Below are 15,628 nucleotides of genomic sequence, written 5' to 3'. Positions count from 1 at the left end.
ATACAAAATACTTCACTTGTCTTGATATATAAAATTTTACTTCACTCATTTCCCATTAATTGTGCTGTAGTTTGAGACAAATAGATTTCATTTAAACTATATTCATAAAAAGAATTAGTAAATACAAATACGAATGGTTAGTAATACCGTCCAACTTGGTACAAACAGGAAATTGTTATTAGTATGGATGGCGATTTTCCTGGATATCGGCTGCTTTAATTGCATTGTTTTGAAATAGGCTCTACGCAAATACGCAAACAGTAATCTTCCCGACGAAGTAATTGAGTTTTATATCGCTTTTCAGAGAAGATTCCAATCAGATTTATTTACAAAACAGATTATCCATTTTAAACTAACTTTAACCATCTAAAAGGAAAAATCCAATCCAGCATTATAATGTCATCGTGTGTTTCATTGAACTAGATCTGTCTTAACACTTGGAAAAACTAGCTTCTATAGATACTGTATATTGTAAAACAAATCCGAGTCGTGGGGTATGCTATGTAATATATATTTTTTACAAGTATTTATTTACAATCTATTCTATACTAGAACAATAAGTAAATTTCATGACAATTTTAACGTGGGTTAGTTACGCTCAAGTGCACTAACATACAAAAACTTATAAAAAGTTTAACTAGAAATGATTTGAGAGGTCTATTGGATTAACTCTTTTGAGCCTATATGCAGCCTCACTATTATCGGGGAGGTTAACTGCAAGGAAATTTGAATGGCTTTCTAATTTTCGCTTCGTTTTCCATTTCTTCTCTAATATAGGGCAATTTTGTATCTTGATGGATAACTTAATTTGTGACAGACTAAAGTGCTTGCAAAAAGTTTCTTAGTGTTTTGGATTGAAATCTTTGAACTATTTCTATGTTTGAGTTTGAAGTGGTTCCCCATAATTGGATACCATAGGTCCAAATAGGTTTCAATACAATTTTGTATAAAAGTAATTTATTTTCAACAGATAATTTTCGACCAATAAGCCAATTTAGTCAGTTTGTTTTCCAATTTAAATGAAGTAGTTTGTTCCAAATGTGTGAATGCCATGTAAGCCGTCTGTCGAGATGCATACCAAGGTACTTAACTTCGTTGGATTGTGGAAGCATGACATTATTCAATGTTACTGTGGGGCTATGTTATATAAAATTAAAATTAATACTGACATCATCGCTAACATTAAGTTACGTGACTCTTTTTATAATAAATTTAAGGAATACTTTTATTTGACTTTTTATTTGAGAAAATTTCCCTTTATTGACTTAAGTCCAACCGTAGCTATAACCGTCGGTAGGTATCATGGTAAGACCTAGATCCGGGGTAATTTTACTTTTTTCATTTTGATGTACCCAGAGGCCAAAATAACTATTTGTTATATAATATATCCGTGAAAACAATAGCTTGAGCAAGGTTGGTCAGATTTTGATGCAATTCAGCATGAACTTGTAGGGTAGCAAAAACTTGAATGCGTTTGAGAATCAGAAATATCGGGTAATGCAAATGGGGTGTTATGGAATATCAACATTTTCAAAATTAGATTTTTTTCAAATGTTTCACCTTACAAATTAAAAATTTCCAATTGTCATTTAAGCCATCGTCTAGATAGAGCTAAAAATAAACAATTAATTTGCATATTGAAGCATTGTTTTACGATTGATGGTTACGGATGAAAAAATATTAAAAAAACTGCACATTTAAGATGTCCAGTCCTCTTATAATGTTCCTTAAGGAGAAAAAGAAACATGTTGATTATAGATATAGTGTAACCATTTAAATTAATAATTGCCACAATTGCCTTAAATGGTCACTGTCCATGATCATAATAACATATTCGTGGAATTTTAGGAGCTCCTTCCATGAGGGATACCACAGTTATTGCTTTTAAACATGGTTTTTGCAACTAGAGTTCTGCAGGCAGTCAGGAAAATCCATAGTTCATAGAAAATCAATATTTTGCCTTTATCAGGATTGAGATGAACTTTGTCCGCCCCACTCCTACCCCCTTTGAAACGTGTTCAAAACATGAAACCTGCAGTTTAGACTGGAGTTGTACATGACCAAGGTACAGTGTGGACGTTTCTAGACGATTCTGAACATCGATGTAGATTTAAACGTCAGCCATATTGAGGTCGACAGGAATAGAAGACAGTGTCCAGAAATCTACAAGCTATCTTAACCTCCTGACCAACTTTGGGGATATCTTGGCAGAGGTGGGAATAGTTATAAATATTTTAATTGAATGTAAGATGATGTTGAAATCAAATTATTAAAATGTAGCCTTTGAAAAATATAATTTCTGTGAAACTTGTTATTCTGGCTAGACATGCAATATAGGAGGCTTTGGAATGCGTAAAGCATTATTAATTAGTATAATTACATTTAATTTTAAGGTGATTTAGTCTGATGAATAATTTGAGTTGATGTAGAATTCACATTTGGTATTTATTGATCATTACGAGCAGTGGAAAGTTTTGCCAACTAAAACCTATTTTGAGAATGAAACCTAAAAGCTGCTTACTGAATGCTACCTTCTAACTTGTCTCTTCAAAATGCTCAAGATTTTATTGTATTATAAATGTAAATGTTTAAATCACGTTCCTGTAATATATCCTTTGTTGTACTTGTATCAAACGCTCAATCTATATTTTCACATAGACTAGCACACTCACTATGACTGAATCATATTAGAAGCAATTTATTTTTGAAGCCACATTTTAAAACGATTATTAGAATTTTATTATTAATAGTGTTGTATAGTTTGATTCCAAATTTTGTTTAATTACGTGTTTTAATGAAATGTCAATCAAATTCAATGTTCAATGTTATCGGTAAATTTTGAGTCTGACTAAATGATAAATTAATTTAGCAAATTTACAACTGTCAAACAATCAGATTTATTTCTTAAAGATTTAAATATAAATGTTCCAAAGTCTTGCTAATGTATGTCAAATTATGTAAAAGTATGTATAGATAAATGTTAAGTAGGGTAATAGGTGTTATTTGTAATAGCTAAAAACGCTATCATTACAGTTTATCATCTCAGTTATTGTACATGAACTTGAATGAATATAATTAGCAACTTGTGAGTCTCAACATAAATTGAAGCAGGCTATGATCATATTTGGGGGATAATTTGAAGTGTAATTGTTTCCAGTAGTAAATGGGTCCATACAAGAACTAAGTATATATTTTTTATAATATTTTTAATTATAGCTCTTGGGCTTAGTAATTTAACTTCTATATTAAACTCGATCACTCTTGAACTCATTTTATTTTAATTATATTTAGCTTTTGAATATTCATGATTGTTTCATTTCCTGGTAGATGTCTTGATTAGCATTTTTTCCTGTAACTTGATAACTTTTAATGTCAAATTAAAATTGATTGTTTACCGAAGTTGCTGCAGATTGACCGGAAAAGCTATTTTTTAAATTGCAGTTGTCACATCGCTTTGGCAAACAAAAAGAGCCTTACTCTTCAGAAAAATCAATCTCTTTATTTGTCCTTATATTGTAAAAATAAATGAACACGTATTTTTACTAAATTCAGTAAAAGTTGCAAGAAACTAAAATTTAATTTTTTACGAAAGGAATATTTTATTAACAAGTATTTAAGTAAGTGATTATATTGCATATGTGGTTGTATTATGTAATTTTATTACATAATATACAATGAATTATTGGAATCCATACCGTTGTTAGTAACTGAACAATTCTAGAAGCATTAGACTTTAGTTATAACTTGATTATATCGTTTATTATGTTTTAAAATTGTTTTCAGCCTATTTTCACATTTTATATCTCTGAGACTGTTTAAGATTATACACAATCATGCTTGATTTGATGGGGGATTTAATTAGTCATTAATAAAATGAGCAAATGATCCCCATCCATTATGCTATTGTGTTGTCATGATTACATTAATGGAGAGGTTGGTCTGGTAAGACGGGATGTCTACCTTGGGGGCTGGGGATCATATCACCTATGAGGTGTTTAGCCATATGAACTGATAATGTAATGCATTACTTTATCTGCGGATTTATATGTATTAATGACTTGTTATGAGACCAACACAATTGAAGATCTTTGAAAAAAAGTAAAACCTTAGATGAGTATACATTCTCTACTTCAGAAATCTTTCTCAAGAGAAATCCAAACAAAAATCATCAATAATTGCTATTTTCTTACAAACTATTCGCAAACCAGTTCTAAATCCTCCAACTTTTAATAAGCGATGTCAAATCACTCCAGTTAGCAACAGATGCGAGCGTCAATTACGGTGGATTGGCAGTGTCAAAGCTGAATTGATTATAGTTTACCAACTTTGGAAAGTCATTTTAATTTATGGTGAACCCACCTTAAGTAATAATTTTAATAACAAACGATCGCGTAATACAAATAATTTTACAACAAGGAAAAAGGATTTTAATTTATTCGAGGGACAATTTTATTATTGATATGTTGGAGTAAAAAGAAATTTGATGTGAAGGTCCATGGCATAGTATAGTATTTCATTGTTGAACGATTGTGTTAGTGAGCTACAGTCGTTAGTTTTGATATGATATTTTTATAGTCAATAAACGTTTACATCAATTTTATATATCCTAATAATATTATATGTATAGGCTATATACATATATTAAAAAAGTAACATATTTTTTTTAACAAAAAGTAAAGGTTTTTATATGATAAGGAATTCTTTGTAAACGAGTTTTGATAATTATAGTTGTATTCATTTCCAAATTTTCTCTGAGTTGTGTGAATATTTTATTGATGCTGTAGATAGAAAATCTTCGTATATTCAGGCTTAGGGTACAACGCCTAGTCAAAGTAAACATATTCCCACTATGATTTCCCATTATTATAATACTTTGCCTTAGGAAATGTACGAAATGTTTGTTTATTCTATGAAAAGCCAGTATTTAGCGATATTAATTTGCCAGTAACATATACATTTACTATATAAAAATACATAATTAAGCTAACAATAAAATATTAGACACATTTAGGCCATTAAATAAGTTGTTATGTGTAAAATGTACAGCTAATTTGAATTTAAAATGTAAAGAGATGTACATTAAGTCTTAATTACCTAATACTATTTTTTTTGTTAAGAAAAACATTATTTCTGCAAAAACTGCATAGCAAAATTATTTGACAAAGTCAATTCAGCTTAGGCTTAACCAGATACAAAAAGTTAGGAATTAGCTGAAAAAGGTGTGATACAAATTTTGACAACTAAACATGTATGTTTATTAGCTTACTAAACTCATAATATTGTGCACAATGAATCAAAAAGATCATTTGCGTAATGTTTCATGCATCAAAATTAGATTAATAAAAACAATATCAAAAAATAATAAACCATTTAAAACGTAAAATGTTTCTGAATAAATAAACGCCAAATGAATCAACGAATTGTTGTGGTTGTTTAATGACTACAGCGAACATGCCAAATGTGAGGGACGAGAGCCCCTTGTGACAGTAAAGGGCCATTCTGATGACGCAGCTTCTAGTTTTACACACCGCATCCTATAAAACATAGTTAACCACCAATTAATCCAAATAGTTGATAAAACAAACATACCTAAATTTCCCTTACAAGTATGGGGTGCTGAGTGAAGGGTACTTGCCACAGGTCGAAGGAGAAAGTCACCAGCTTGTTCATGAGTTAAGTCAGTAGCTCATGGATGAAACAAGAGTGAGCTTTTCATGACCATCGGTTTTTTGTAATAAGTTTTAACGATTATTTTACTCTACTCGACACTTCCCTCACGTTTATATTGGGAAATTCAAATCGTTTCCATAGGACAGATACGTGTTTAGTTGTTATTTGAAAAGGATGGTTTTTAGTTTAAATTTGGTTCAAGATTAAAAAAGACATTTTGAAACTTATGCTAAATCATGTCTTATGCTAACTGTAACCCTTCACAAGTGTGGTATTGCTTGGTTCTTTCGGGTGAAAATCAAAACTGGAATGTCAAAAGAGATAAATGATTCAAAATCACGTTCTGTTCCATTAAGAGATTATGGTGGCAATCTGGACGGAATCAATTTATTAAATATATTACAAGAACTTGAAATGAAATCTCAAAAGAAGTTGCAAGTTATTAACTGATATTCAGGTCTGCTAGATTTGTTTGTATGCACCGAACTAGAATGAATGAGGTTATCTGGATTTGTTCCAATTGCCCTTTGAACCAAGGACTTGTGGTTTGCCTTGCCCTTCCATATTTTACTATCTACTGGCACACCTTTTACCAATCCCTACCTTACCTACACTCTACATTCTTGTTTCTTTTTTCCAAATTCTAACTTATTTAATTTCATTTCTTCCTTGACACTAATCATCATCTTTACCCACAACTACATTTATATATACCTATATATCAAATTCAAATTCAAATTCAAATTTATTTATTTGTGATAATACAAAATCTGGCCTCGCCAAGTTTGCAAAACTTGTCGGCGAGGTCCAATTGATTCACAAAAATGTAACAAACAAAATTTACATTTTTTTTTCTTTTTCTTTTTACAAATATAAATATTCTAGCGCTACTAATTCCATGGCGGTTTGTGGCAGGCACCTATCTAAGCTACATAATAATGGCAGCAGAAATGTAAAATTCTAATATGGTTTGAAAAAAATTGCTGATTTATAATCAATGCTTCATTCCGAAGTCTTTTTTCTCCTGGTTCATAGACCAGGGGTTTCTAAATATTGAAGAGGCAGTGTCTACTGGAGAAAAAAAAAGTATTCGTTTGTTTGTCGTTTGTTTCTTGTTTCCTGAAAATTTGATGAATTGAGACATAACCTCTCACTAAGAAAAGTTATGCCCATGCAGGCATTTATTTATACAAAGCGGAGAAAAAATAAAAAAAACTAATATGTTTGAGAAGCTTTCTTTGATATTTTCTTCCCTAATAGATGTCTTTTGTACTGTGTTTCTGATGTGGTGGGTTTTGTGTGTGTTAGTAAAAATTGTATTTAACAGTGGCTGTAATTGTGTGCCTTAGTTTAGTGCCAAAGTTTTAACCTAATTTTGTGAAGTGTCTTATTTATTTATGTGATATGTGTGTGTTTTGTGTCCTATCCGATGTAGTTAGATGCCAGCTTGGCCTAGTCGTTTTTATTTTGCCTGGAACATGATATTTAGGCTGGGTGAACCTAAGGTAAGTTTACTTCACTGCTTGAGAGCCATTCAAATACTGCTATCTTATAGGCTTTTTTGTTCTGTATATTTTCTATAGTTGTTGGTAGCCTATTAAACAGGTATGGGACCAGATACTCTGCCAGTCTTTGCCCATACATAGTATTAGGTATTGGTGTTATGTATTTGATAACATTTCTAGTTTGTACTGGTCTTCGAGATTTGATTTTATATACACTATTTCCATGGTTTTTAATTAACACATTATAAGTGAAGATTCCCTTTGGTGCAAGTAATTTATATAGGCCTATGCAATATTTAGTGTCAACTTGGTTATTGTTATCCATTCTAAGACCCAAAGCCCTTAAGCATCTTTTCTGTAGGTTATTTATTATTTTCAAATGGCTATTTGCAGCGGTTCCCCACACATTTATGCCATATCTCATCACTGATTCAAATAAAGACTTGTATACAGCTATTTTAACCTCTGGTGTAACTTTATTTTCTAAATTGTACATCAGTGCAGTACATGAACCTAATTTCTTATTCAGCGCAGCTACATGGTTTTTCCAAGTGAGTTTGTTGTCTACTGTAAGGCCCAAATAATTAGTGCTGTCTGTGACCTTTATGTTACTACAGTTGCACTCTTTTAAACCTTGTAGACAGTCACAATCATGGTATTTAATCATAACACTTCCTTCTAGTTTAATATTTCTAGGGTGAAAGTGCAGGATACAGGTTTTGTGCTCATTAATAATTAGCCCATTATCATGTGTCCATCTGTTAAGTATGTTAAAATCTTCCTGTAAAATGTTTACTGCATTTTTAAAGTTTTTATGACCTGAGAAAATTAGGATGTCATCAGCATATGCCCATATATCACAATTGGTTATCATGTTTAGTAAATCATTCAAGTATATAATGAACAGTATTGGTCCAATTTGGCTTCCTTGAGGTACCCCATATTTTATGTCCTTTTCATCACTAAATTCATTCATAACCTTCACTACAAACTTTCTGTTTTTAAGAATCATTTATATATATCATTTATTTATACTATTATTTATATATAACTGTCATAACTTTACAAAACTACGAAGGTACTGTACCAATTAAAACAAAGCTAAGGTAAAGAGTTCAAAGTAAAGTTCAATTCTAGTAAAGACATTAATTTGTAACTTTTTAATTTTTACTAGACCAATGTTTCAATAGATTTACAGCTAGACCTCGAAACATAATTTCAACCAACACCAATTAAGATTACCACCAGTGAAAAGTAAAATTAACAACTTTACGGCCAAACACATTCCACCTTTTCTACCACATAATTGGTGGTCTGAGATCAAAGTAATGTAGAAACAAAAATAAAACTAATTACTTGGGTTTCGGTTATGTTCCTGCCTCCATTCCACATACAGGTACTTTCTTGCCAGATACCTCTTTTCAGTGTACAACACATATACAAACATGTTTTTTGCAGGGGCTGGAGGTCTGAGAGATGTGGTGATCCGCGTCCCCGTGGCTGTCCCTACAGGAGCGACCGCCTCCTTGCTCTGCCTCTACGACCTAGAGGGCGACCAGCTCTACACTGTCAAGTGGTACAAGGGCAAGCAGGAGTTCTTCAGGTATGTGCTCAAGGAGCTTCCGCACACCCGAGTATTCGCACTGCCTGGAATAAATGTCGACGTAAGTCCACTGGCATGATTTGTGTCGTTTGTGTTTTGGCATACAGTTATACTGTAGAAATAAGTGGGATGTTTTTAATATGAGTATCTTTTTTATGTTCTTTCAGCATTAGAGTTAGAGGCTTTTAACAACGAAGAAGTTAGCTACAAAGACTAGCTCAGAATTAATGTTCAGAACCATTTTATTATATAGGTATGATTCTTTTCCAAGTAGGTGTTGTAGTTGTCTTAGTTATCAATCACCAATCATGTTTTGAAGGTGTAGTATTTAAATTGACCCTATAAAAAAATCATAAAGATGGATTTTAAACACCAATCGGTCAATCAAATGATAGAATTTTGTACAAATAGTGTTTGCTGACTATGGAAAAAATTGGGGAAATACACAGTAAAACCAGGAGTTAAGACATATGCATATAATCTCTCCGATAGCATACTTACATACAACTCTCCTAAACATCCCTCCGATAACATACTTTCAATTAATTAAAACTCCAATGACAGCGTCGACACAGACGCAGTTTTTCCCAATGATAGATGTATCGCAAACCCCCTTTTCGATTGAGACCAAGATGTGTTAGGATGCATATTAAATCTGCCACTTGTTCCTAGGTTCTGCTTATACATTACCATACCCTTCAAATGCATAAGTACTCATTAGAAAACTAATTAAACATAGCCAGAGCCTTAAGTTATAGTGAAACTAATAATATATCTATTGAAATAAAGAACATTTATTGTATGAAGAAAGAATCGTATTGTAGGTGCAGTTGGTAGTTAGATATGACGTGTAAATCTACTAAAGTCAGATACAGATCTGTGTACAAGGCTGTGACAGATTGACAGCTGTGACGTCACTGGTCGATACAAGGCCACCGAGAGTTCGTCATTCGTCTAAATTATTGAAACCGTCTCCTCTATTTAGTATATACTAAATATCATTTTAATATGAAACTTTGATTAAGTTTTCCGTTTAGTATTAATAATTAATTCTTATCAGTTTAAATAGCAACACATTACGTATTTCGAACTTTTTACAACAAGACTGTATATGACAAAAGCCATAAAATACAAAAAAGGATGTAGATATTTGAAACTAAAGCTTTTGGTCATAATTCACTGGTTAGGTTAGGTCCACTGGTTCTAGTATCGTTGCTACTGGGCATATACTAATGATGTATAGTATTTAGACTCGACTTTGGCTCGCTAGGGATCCGCCATAACACCCATTTTTTGGTTAGAGGATTGTAGAACTTTTCCTCAAGGACAATTTGTTACTGAGGAATTCTTTTTTGAGTAAAATAATAATCCTAAGTTCGTAGATAAACACTGAGCACTGTAAAATTTCTTAAGCAGCTGTTAATGCAGTTTCTAAGGGGGAGTTACAATTGATGAAAGGTTAAGTATTTAATTTGTAAAGGGAAGGGGTTGCACTTTTTAAATTAAAAATTTTTCAAATATAAGCACTCAGCATTTCTCAAGTCTCTACCACATATTGAAGGGGTTTACAAAATCAGCTATACATGATATGAAAGCATTACATGGGGGGCTTCTATGGTATATATGTGCGTGGGGGGGGGGGGGGGGGGTTCAAAGTTTTTTACTGAGGAGTAGTTTATGGGAAATGTCCAGCAATTCTTGACATGATAGATTCCCGACGTTGGTGCTCTAAAAATATTAATTTAACAAGGCATTAACTGTAAAACTATATTAGTATAGAAATGAAGCTACGGTCTTAGGAAATAGAGGAAGGTACCGATATTTTAGATAGTCTTAGCCCCATTTGATGGCGGGGGAAAGGAAACCATAATCGTTACGAAGAATGGTCTTACTTCAGAGGCTGACGTCACTGTTTCGATCAAAACATTAATAGTTAAAAGTGCATGTATTAGAAATGTTATTGTTATTGCAACCAGTCCCATTTCTGAAAGAGGGGGGGGTAAGATAGAATATTAGGTTTAACATAAATTGCAACTTTAATACGGGTTGCAGTTTAAAAAAAAAATCATTAAGGTCATCAAGACTACAAAGATTCACACAAAAATCAAACTTTTCATCAGGGACGTCTAGGTTAGGTAAGTTTTAATTACTGTAGGTTTTTACATTTTTTCACACTGAAACACTACCTGAAATGACAAAAGAAATACGTCAAATAACACTTTTAATAATATATTTACACTTATACTGTTGACTCACAAGACGGTAAATACATATAAAAGATGGTAAGTGGTGGTCGATTTCAATTGGACATTCCAATCATCATCATAACCGATAGGCGAAGTCGATAACTGAGTAATCAATAACTGAGAAATAACTGAAACACAACTCTTGATCCCTAGGTGGTGGCTTCAGGCACGGAGATGGTTGTTCTAGAGGATGTGCAGAGGTCATTGACGGGGAAGTACAAATGTGAAGTATCCACAGACGCACCTGACTTCCATACTGAGATTGTCTCCGCCTTCATGCACGTTGTTGGTTAGTCCAGCTGATTTCATAGGTTTTCTAATATTGTGTTCAATGGTCAATCAAAATTTTTGGATAGCAGGAAAAAAAACACATTTGAAGTATTATTGCTCAATTAATTGCAGTATATTGGATATTCTAACTACTCTTTGGACATAAGGATACTTTAAAATGTATCTCCTTTAAAAATATCTCGTAATTAATTCAAATGTTTGTATTAAAAGAATTTTTTTTAATGAAAAGAAAACAATTGCTGTTTTCCTTTGAAATGATATAATGTTGGCTGAAGAACAGCAAAGCCTAAGATAGGAGCACAAGTAGGATCGAAGAGCCCTTAACCAAGATTAAACATCTCTCTAGTGTTCTATATCATCCAAACACACACCATTAGAGTCAGTTTGAGATTTTCTTGCTTTTATTCTGATCAATATTAGGGGATTTATCTTTTGAGACGAATAACATGTTTTCGATACCTTCTCGAATAAATAGTTTTTTTTTTTATAAATATATAAAAATATTAGAAGACATCTAGATTATGGTCTTTGTTAACTATTTCCAAATATACTGGATGACAACCATGTGTGTGTCGTATAAAAATAACATACACAAATTTAAAATGCAAAACTAAAAGTAAATAGCTAAATGTTAAGGAGGAGGATCAATAAGGAAAAAGTAATAAAAGAATGAAACGATTCTAATAGATTGTTTTATGCAACGTTTTGCAAAATATTTGTTAAGCTGTTATTCTAAAAAATATGTATGATATTTTCTCAAACATTTTGTAACGAATAAGGTATTGCTAATGAATAGAATACATGAATATAGGTATTCTAGTGCTATTTCTATGTACAACATCTGTGTAAAACTTTTCTTGAGTTTTTAGGTTATACAAAATTTATTTATATAATTGAATTGTACGGGATTTTAGTGGTTGGTAAAAAGATAATGTTAAAAAACTGCCATCTACATGGCCTTTCACTGCAGTGATCAACTGATCATTATGTGAACTGATACGTACGAGGTTCTTCCCTGTCTCAAGGTCGACTCAGAGTCGTTAATTAACAAAATTAACAACACATGTTTAATGTTCTACAGACGAGCTACAAGGGGAGCCAAATATAAAGTTAGAGAAGAATAGCTACTCTGTGGGAGATGTTCTGAGAGGTAACTGCTCCTCACCTCCCTCCAACCCTCCAGCCAACGTGACATGGTACCTTAATGGAGAGAAGGTGAGATGTTGTATGTAATGTACTGTGATACTGACAGATAAGTCCATACACAAGTAGTTACTCTGTAGGAGATGTTCTGAGAGGTAACTGCTCCTCACCTCCCTCCAACCCTCCAGCCAACGTGACGTGGTACCTTAATGGAGAGAAGGTGAGATGTTAAGTGTGCTGTACTCTACAACTGACAGATAAGTCTAGACACAAGTAGCTACTCTGTAGTGGATGTTCTGAGAGATAACTGCTCCTCACCTCCCTCCAACGCTCCAGCATACGTGACGTAGTACCTTAATGGAGAGAAGGTGAGATGTTAAGTGTACTGTACTCTACAACTGACAGATAAGTCTAGACACAAGTAGCTACTCTGTAGGAGATGTTCTGAGAGATAACTGTTCCTCACCTCCCTCCAACGCTCCAGCATACGTGACGTGGTATAAGGTGAGATTTGAAGTGTATTTTACTGTGTATGTAAATTTTGCCCACAATTAACTCAAAGCAAATTGGCCAAAACAATTTGAAATGCCATATTTTTTGTACGATAGATTATAAACAAACACAATAGATAATACCACTAGTGTAATGAAAATAAGATTGTTAATCCTGCAGCTAAACTTTTTTCATTGATAATAGTCGTAGTTATAACTTTTTGCTGGCTTTTTAAACGCCTGAAGCTTTCGAACTATAAACAGACGATTACACATCTATTACATTTTAGAATTATTATATCCGTGAATTATCATTGAGAATCATTATTCAATTTTAAATACAGCTTAAATCATCAATTAATTATTAGGTCTATTTATAAAAAAATATATTTATTAAAACCTTTAATGTATTACCCCAATATACCGTCGTCACGCTTTTCAATAATTTATATGTAAAACATGAACTAGCTAATAGAGCTTACTGAGATCTTCATTCAATCTTTTGTTTTATTTCAAATCAATACCTTTTTCTATGGCAATACGATAATGATAAAAGGGGGAACAAAGTAATCATCTACAACAACTCTATGGATGGATTTTTCATCATGGCCTAAACGAATGAAATCTCTACACTTAGAATAGTTCAAGAATAGAGAGCTTCGCCTGGAACCAGAGCTACAAACACTACTTGTTCTCTCTTTGGCGTTCCAATATAGTTTATAGACGGTTGTTCCGAGCTATAAAATGTCTCAGTACGTCGTGTACATGTCACAGGCGACACTCATATAAAGTGGACTGCCTGCAGTGGCCAGAGATTTATTTGGTTTGTGTTTATATACAAGAGTTATGATCTCATTTCATAAATGCTGCGGTGATGAACGCACATGGCGATGCCACTGAAATACGAGATAGTATTACCGTAAGATGAATCTTTATTTGGCAAGATGAAATAACTCAAATCTGTTTTAATTGAACCAATAAATGTAGGACTTTTTTACTGACTACCAGGTATTCTACCTAAAGGTTTTATCCAAATTATCGTTCTTAAGAAATACAGTGAAGATAATTACCCAGTCCAAAATTGTAATTAGTCTCTATGTTCCTCAGGAAGAGCCTAGCCTGGTGACACACCAGTCAGGTCTCAACGGCACGGTGACAGTGTCTGCACTCTCTATGGAGTTGTCTGCTGACAGTTTCCCTGGGGGCAAGCTGCAACTCCGCTGTATCGCCGACCTCTTCTCCATCACCCAGACGGCTAGAGAGATGTGGCTGGACGAAGACAGGCCTCGGATTGCGTCTGTCATGGGGTCACGAGACTCTGCTGGTGAGTGTGACGAAATGATTTTGTTTATATTGTTCTAACAACCTTAATTATCGTGAAAGAAAGCTTTTGGAGGTATTTTGACATTAAAAAAGACATTGGGGGTGGTTCTTGGGAGTGATCTGGAAATGCAATGATACTGAGAGCCCAGCAATTACATGTTGAGTGGCTCTGCGACAAAATCGCCACACTTCAGAGTACTAATATTCTCCGATATTATCCTCTTTTAGTTTACTGGGTGAAAAGAATAAGCAAAATTTAATTATGCTCTTGTATTTCATGTGTATTAATTCTCTATTCAAAGTAATACGGTTGGTAATTTAACTATGAGGTGCAACAAGTTAGAAATCAGCAGTCACTTCTAGAAGATTTCCTATATGTTTTGCTATGTAAATTGTAAAAGTGGTTTCTTGACGTCCTAATTAATTTACATGCTATAGTTCAACTGCTGGTAGAAATGGATATATCTTTGATAAACTGATGTCTCTTAGCTTAAAAATGTTTTCTGAGAAAACTTTTAGATTTTAGTCCATAAGAGCACCTTCTAACCCATTATGTCTCTGTTGTATAGATAGAAGTATGGCCAGTTCTACATTACTTCTACAGACAGCGCTTTTAGCACTGTTAGGCTGCAACAGATAGCATCATGTCTGCGAGATGTAATCAAATGGCTGTGAGCTCTTCGGACTGTGTCTACCTGTGTCCCGGTGTAAAACATATGTATATTTGTCAATACCTGCTGTATTATATGAGTGTTTTGTAGATTAATAATTAAATTTGTTCAATACCGTTTTATTTGGTCGTCTGTTTCTTTCATAACCCAACCCATACCTCTGACTTTAGATTGTTTCCTCATATAATTAATTACAATTAGTTGCATGATTGTATCGCGAGCATAACCTGTAATGCCTAGCTGTCCTGTGTCCAAAGTGATCGTAAGATTAACATTAAATTAGACTGACCGGTTCGTTTCCCATGAACCTGGTTATACTGTGTATTAATAATTAGTTCCAATCAATGTAGATATCAATCGCTTATTCCTTCCAGTCAGAGTAATTTTATACGAAAAATAACTTAAATTAGGTACCTGAAGTAGTAAGAAGTAGTAAAACTTTTTATCTCCATACAAATCACTTTATCTCGAAGCGTAGTGTAATGTTTTGATGTCGTTATGAATAAATGGAAAAATAGATGTTTTAGTCATATATTTGATCAGAAAGAATTAATGTTACGAGATAACGTGGTAATGGAAGTACAGTTTCTAGAGGTTTAACTAACTAAGGAACACTTATAAAACAACCACAGCTACATGCATATATAATTATTTTGGTGAATTCGTATGTAATGGTTCATTGAAT

General features: G+C 33.1%; 1 protein-coding gene across 1 annotated transcript in view; it reads left to right on the top strand.

Annotated features, from left to right (window-relative positions):
- The window catches only part of LOC128989976 (uncharacterized), a 163,268-nt gene extending 148,285 nt beyond the window's left edge, over positions 1-14,983 (top strand). Inside the window, exons 2-6 of the mRNA XM_054412159.1 lie at positions 8,634-8,839; positions 11,178-11,313; positions 12,397-12,530; positions 14,057-14,273; positions 14,842-14,983. Of these exons, the coding sequence (XP_054268134.1) occupies positions 8,634-8,839; positions 11,178-11,313; positions 12,397-12,530; positions 14,057-14,273; positions 14,842-14,912 (764 nt within the window). The 3' untranslated portion in view covers positions 14,913-14,983. The remainder of the gene's footprint in view (positions 1-8,633; positions 8,840-11,177; positions 11,314-12,396; positions 12,531-14,056; positions 14,274-14,841) is intronic.
- The last annotated feature ends 645 nt before the right edge of the window (positions 14,984-15,628 follow it).

The sequence above is a fragment of the Macrosteles quadrilineatus genome, unplaced genomic scaffold, assembly GCF_028750875.1.
Source record: "Macrosteles quadrilineatus isolate MER2022 unplaced genomic scaffold, UCM_ALF_1.0 Scaffold_3__2_contigs__length_128488019, whole genome shotgun sequence".
Lineage (NCBI taxonomy): Eukaryota > Metazoa > Arthropoda > Insecta > Hemiptera > Cicadellidae > Macrosteles > Macrosteles quadrilineatus.
This window is presented reverse-complemented; position numbering and strand designations above follow the sequence as displayed.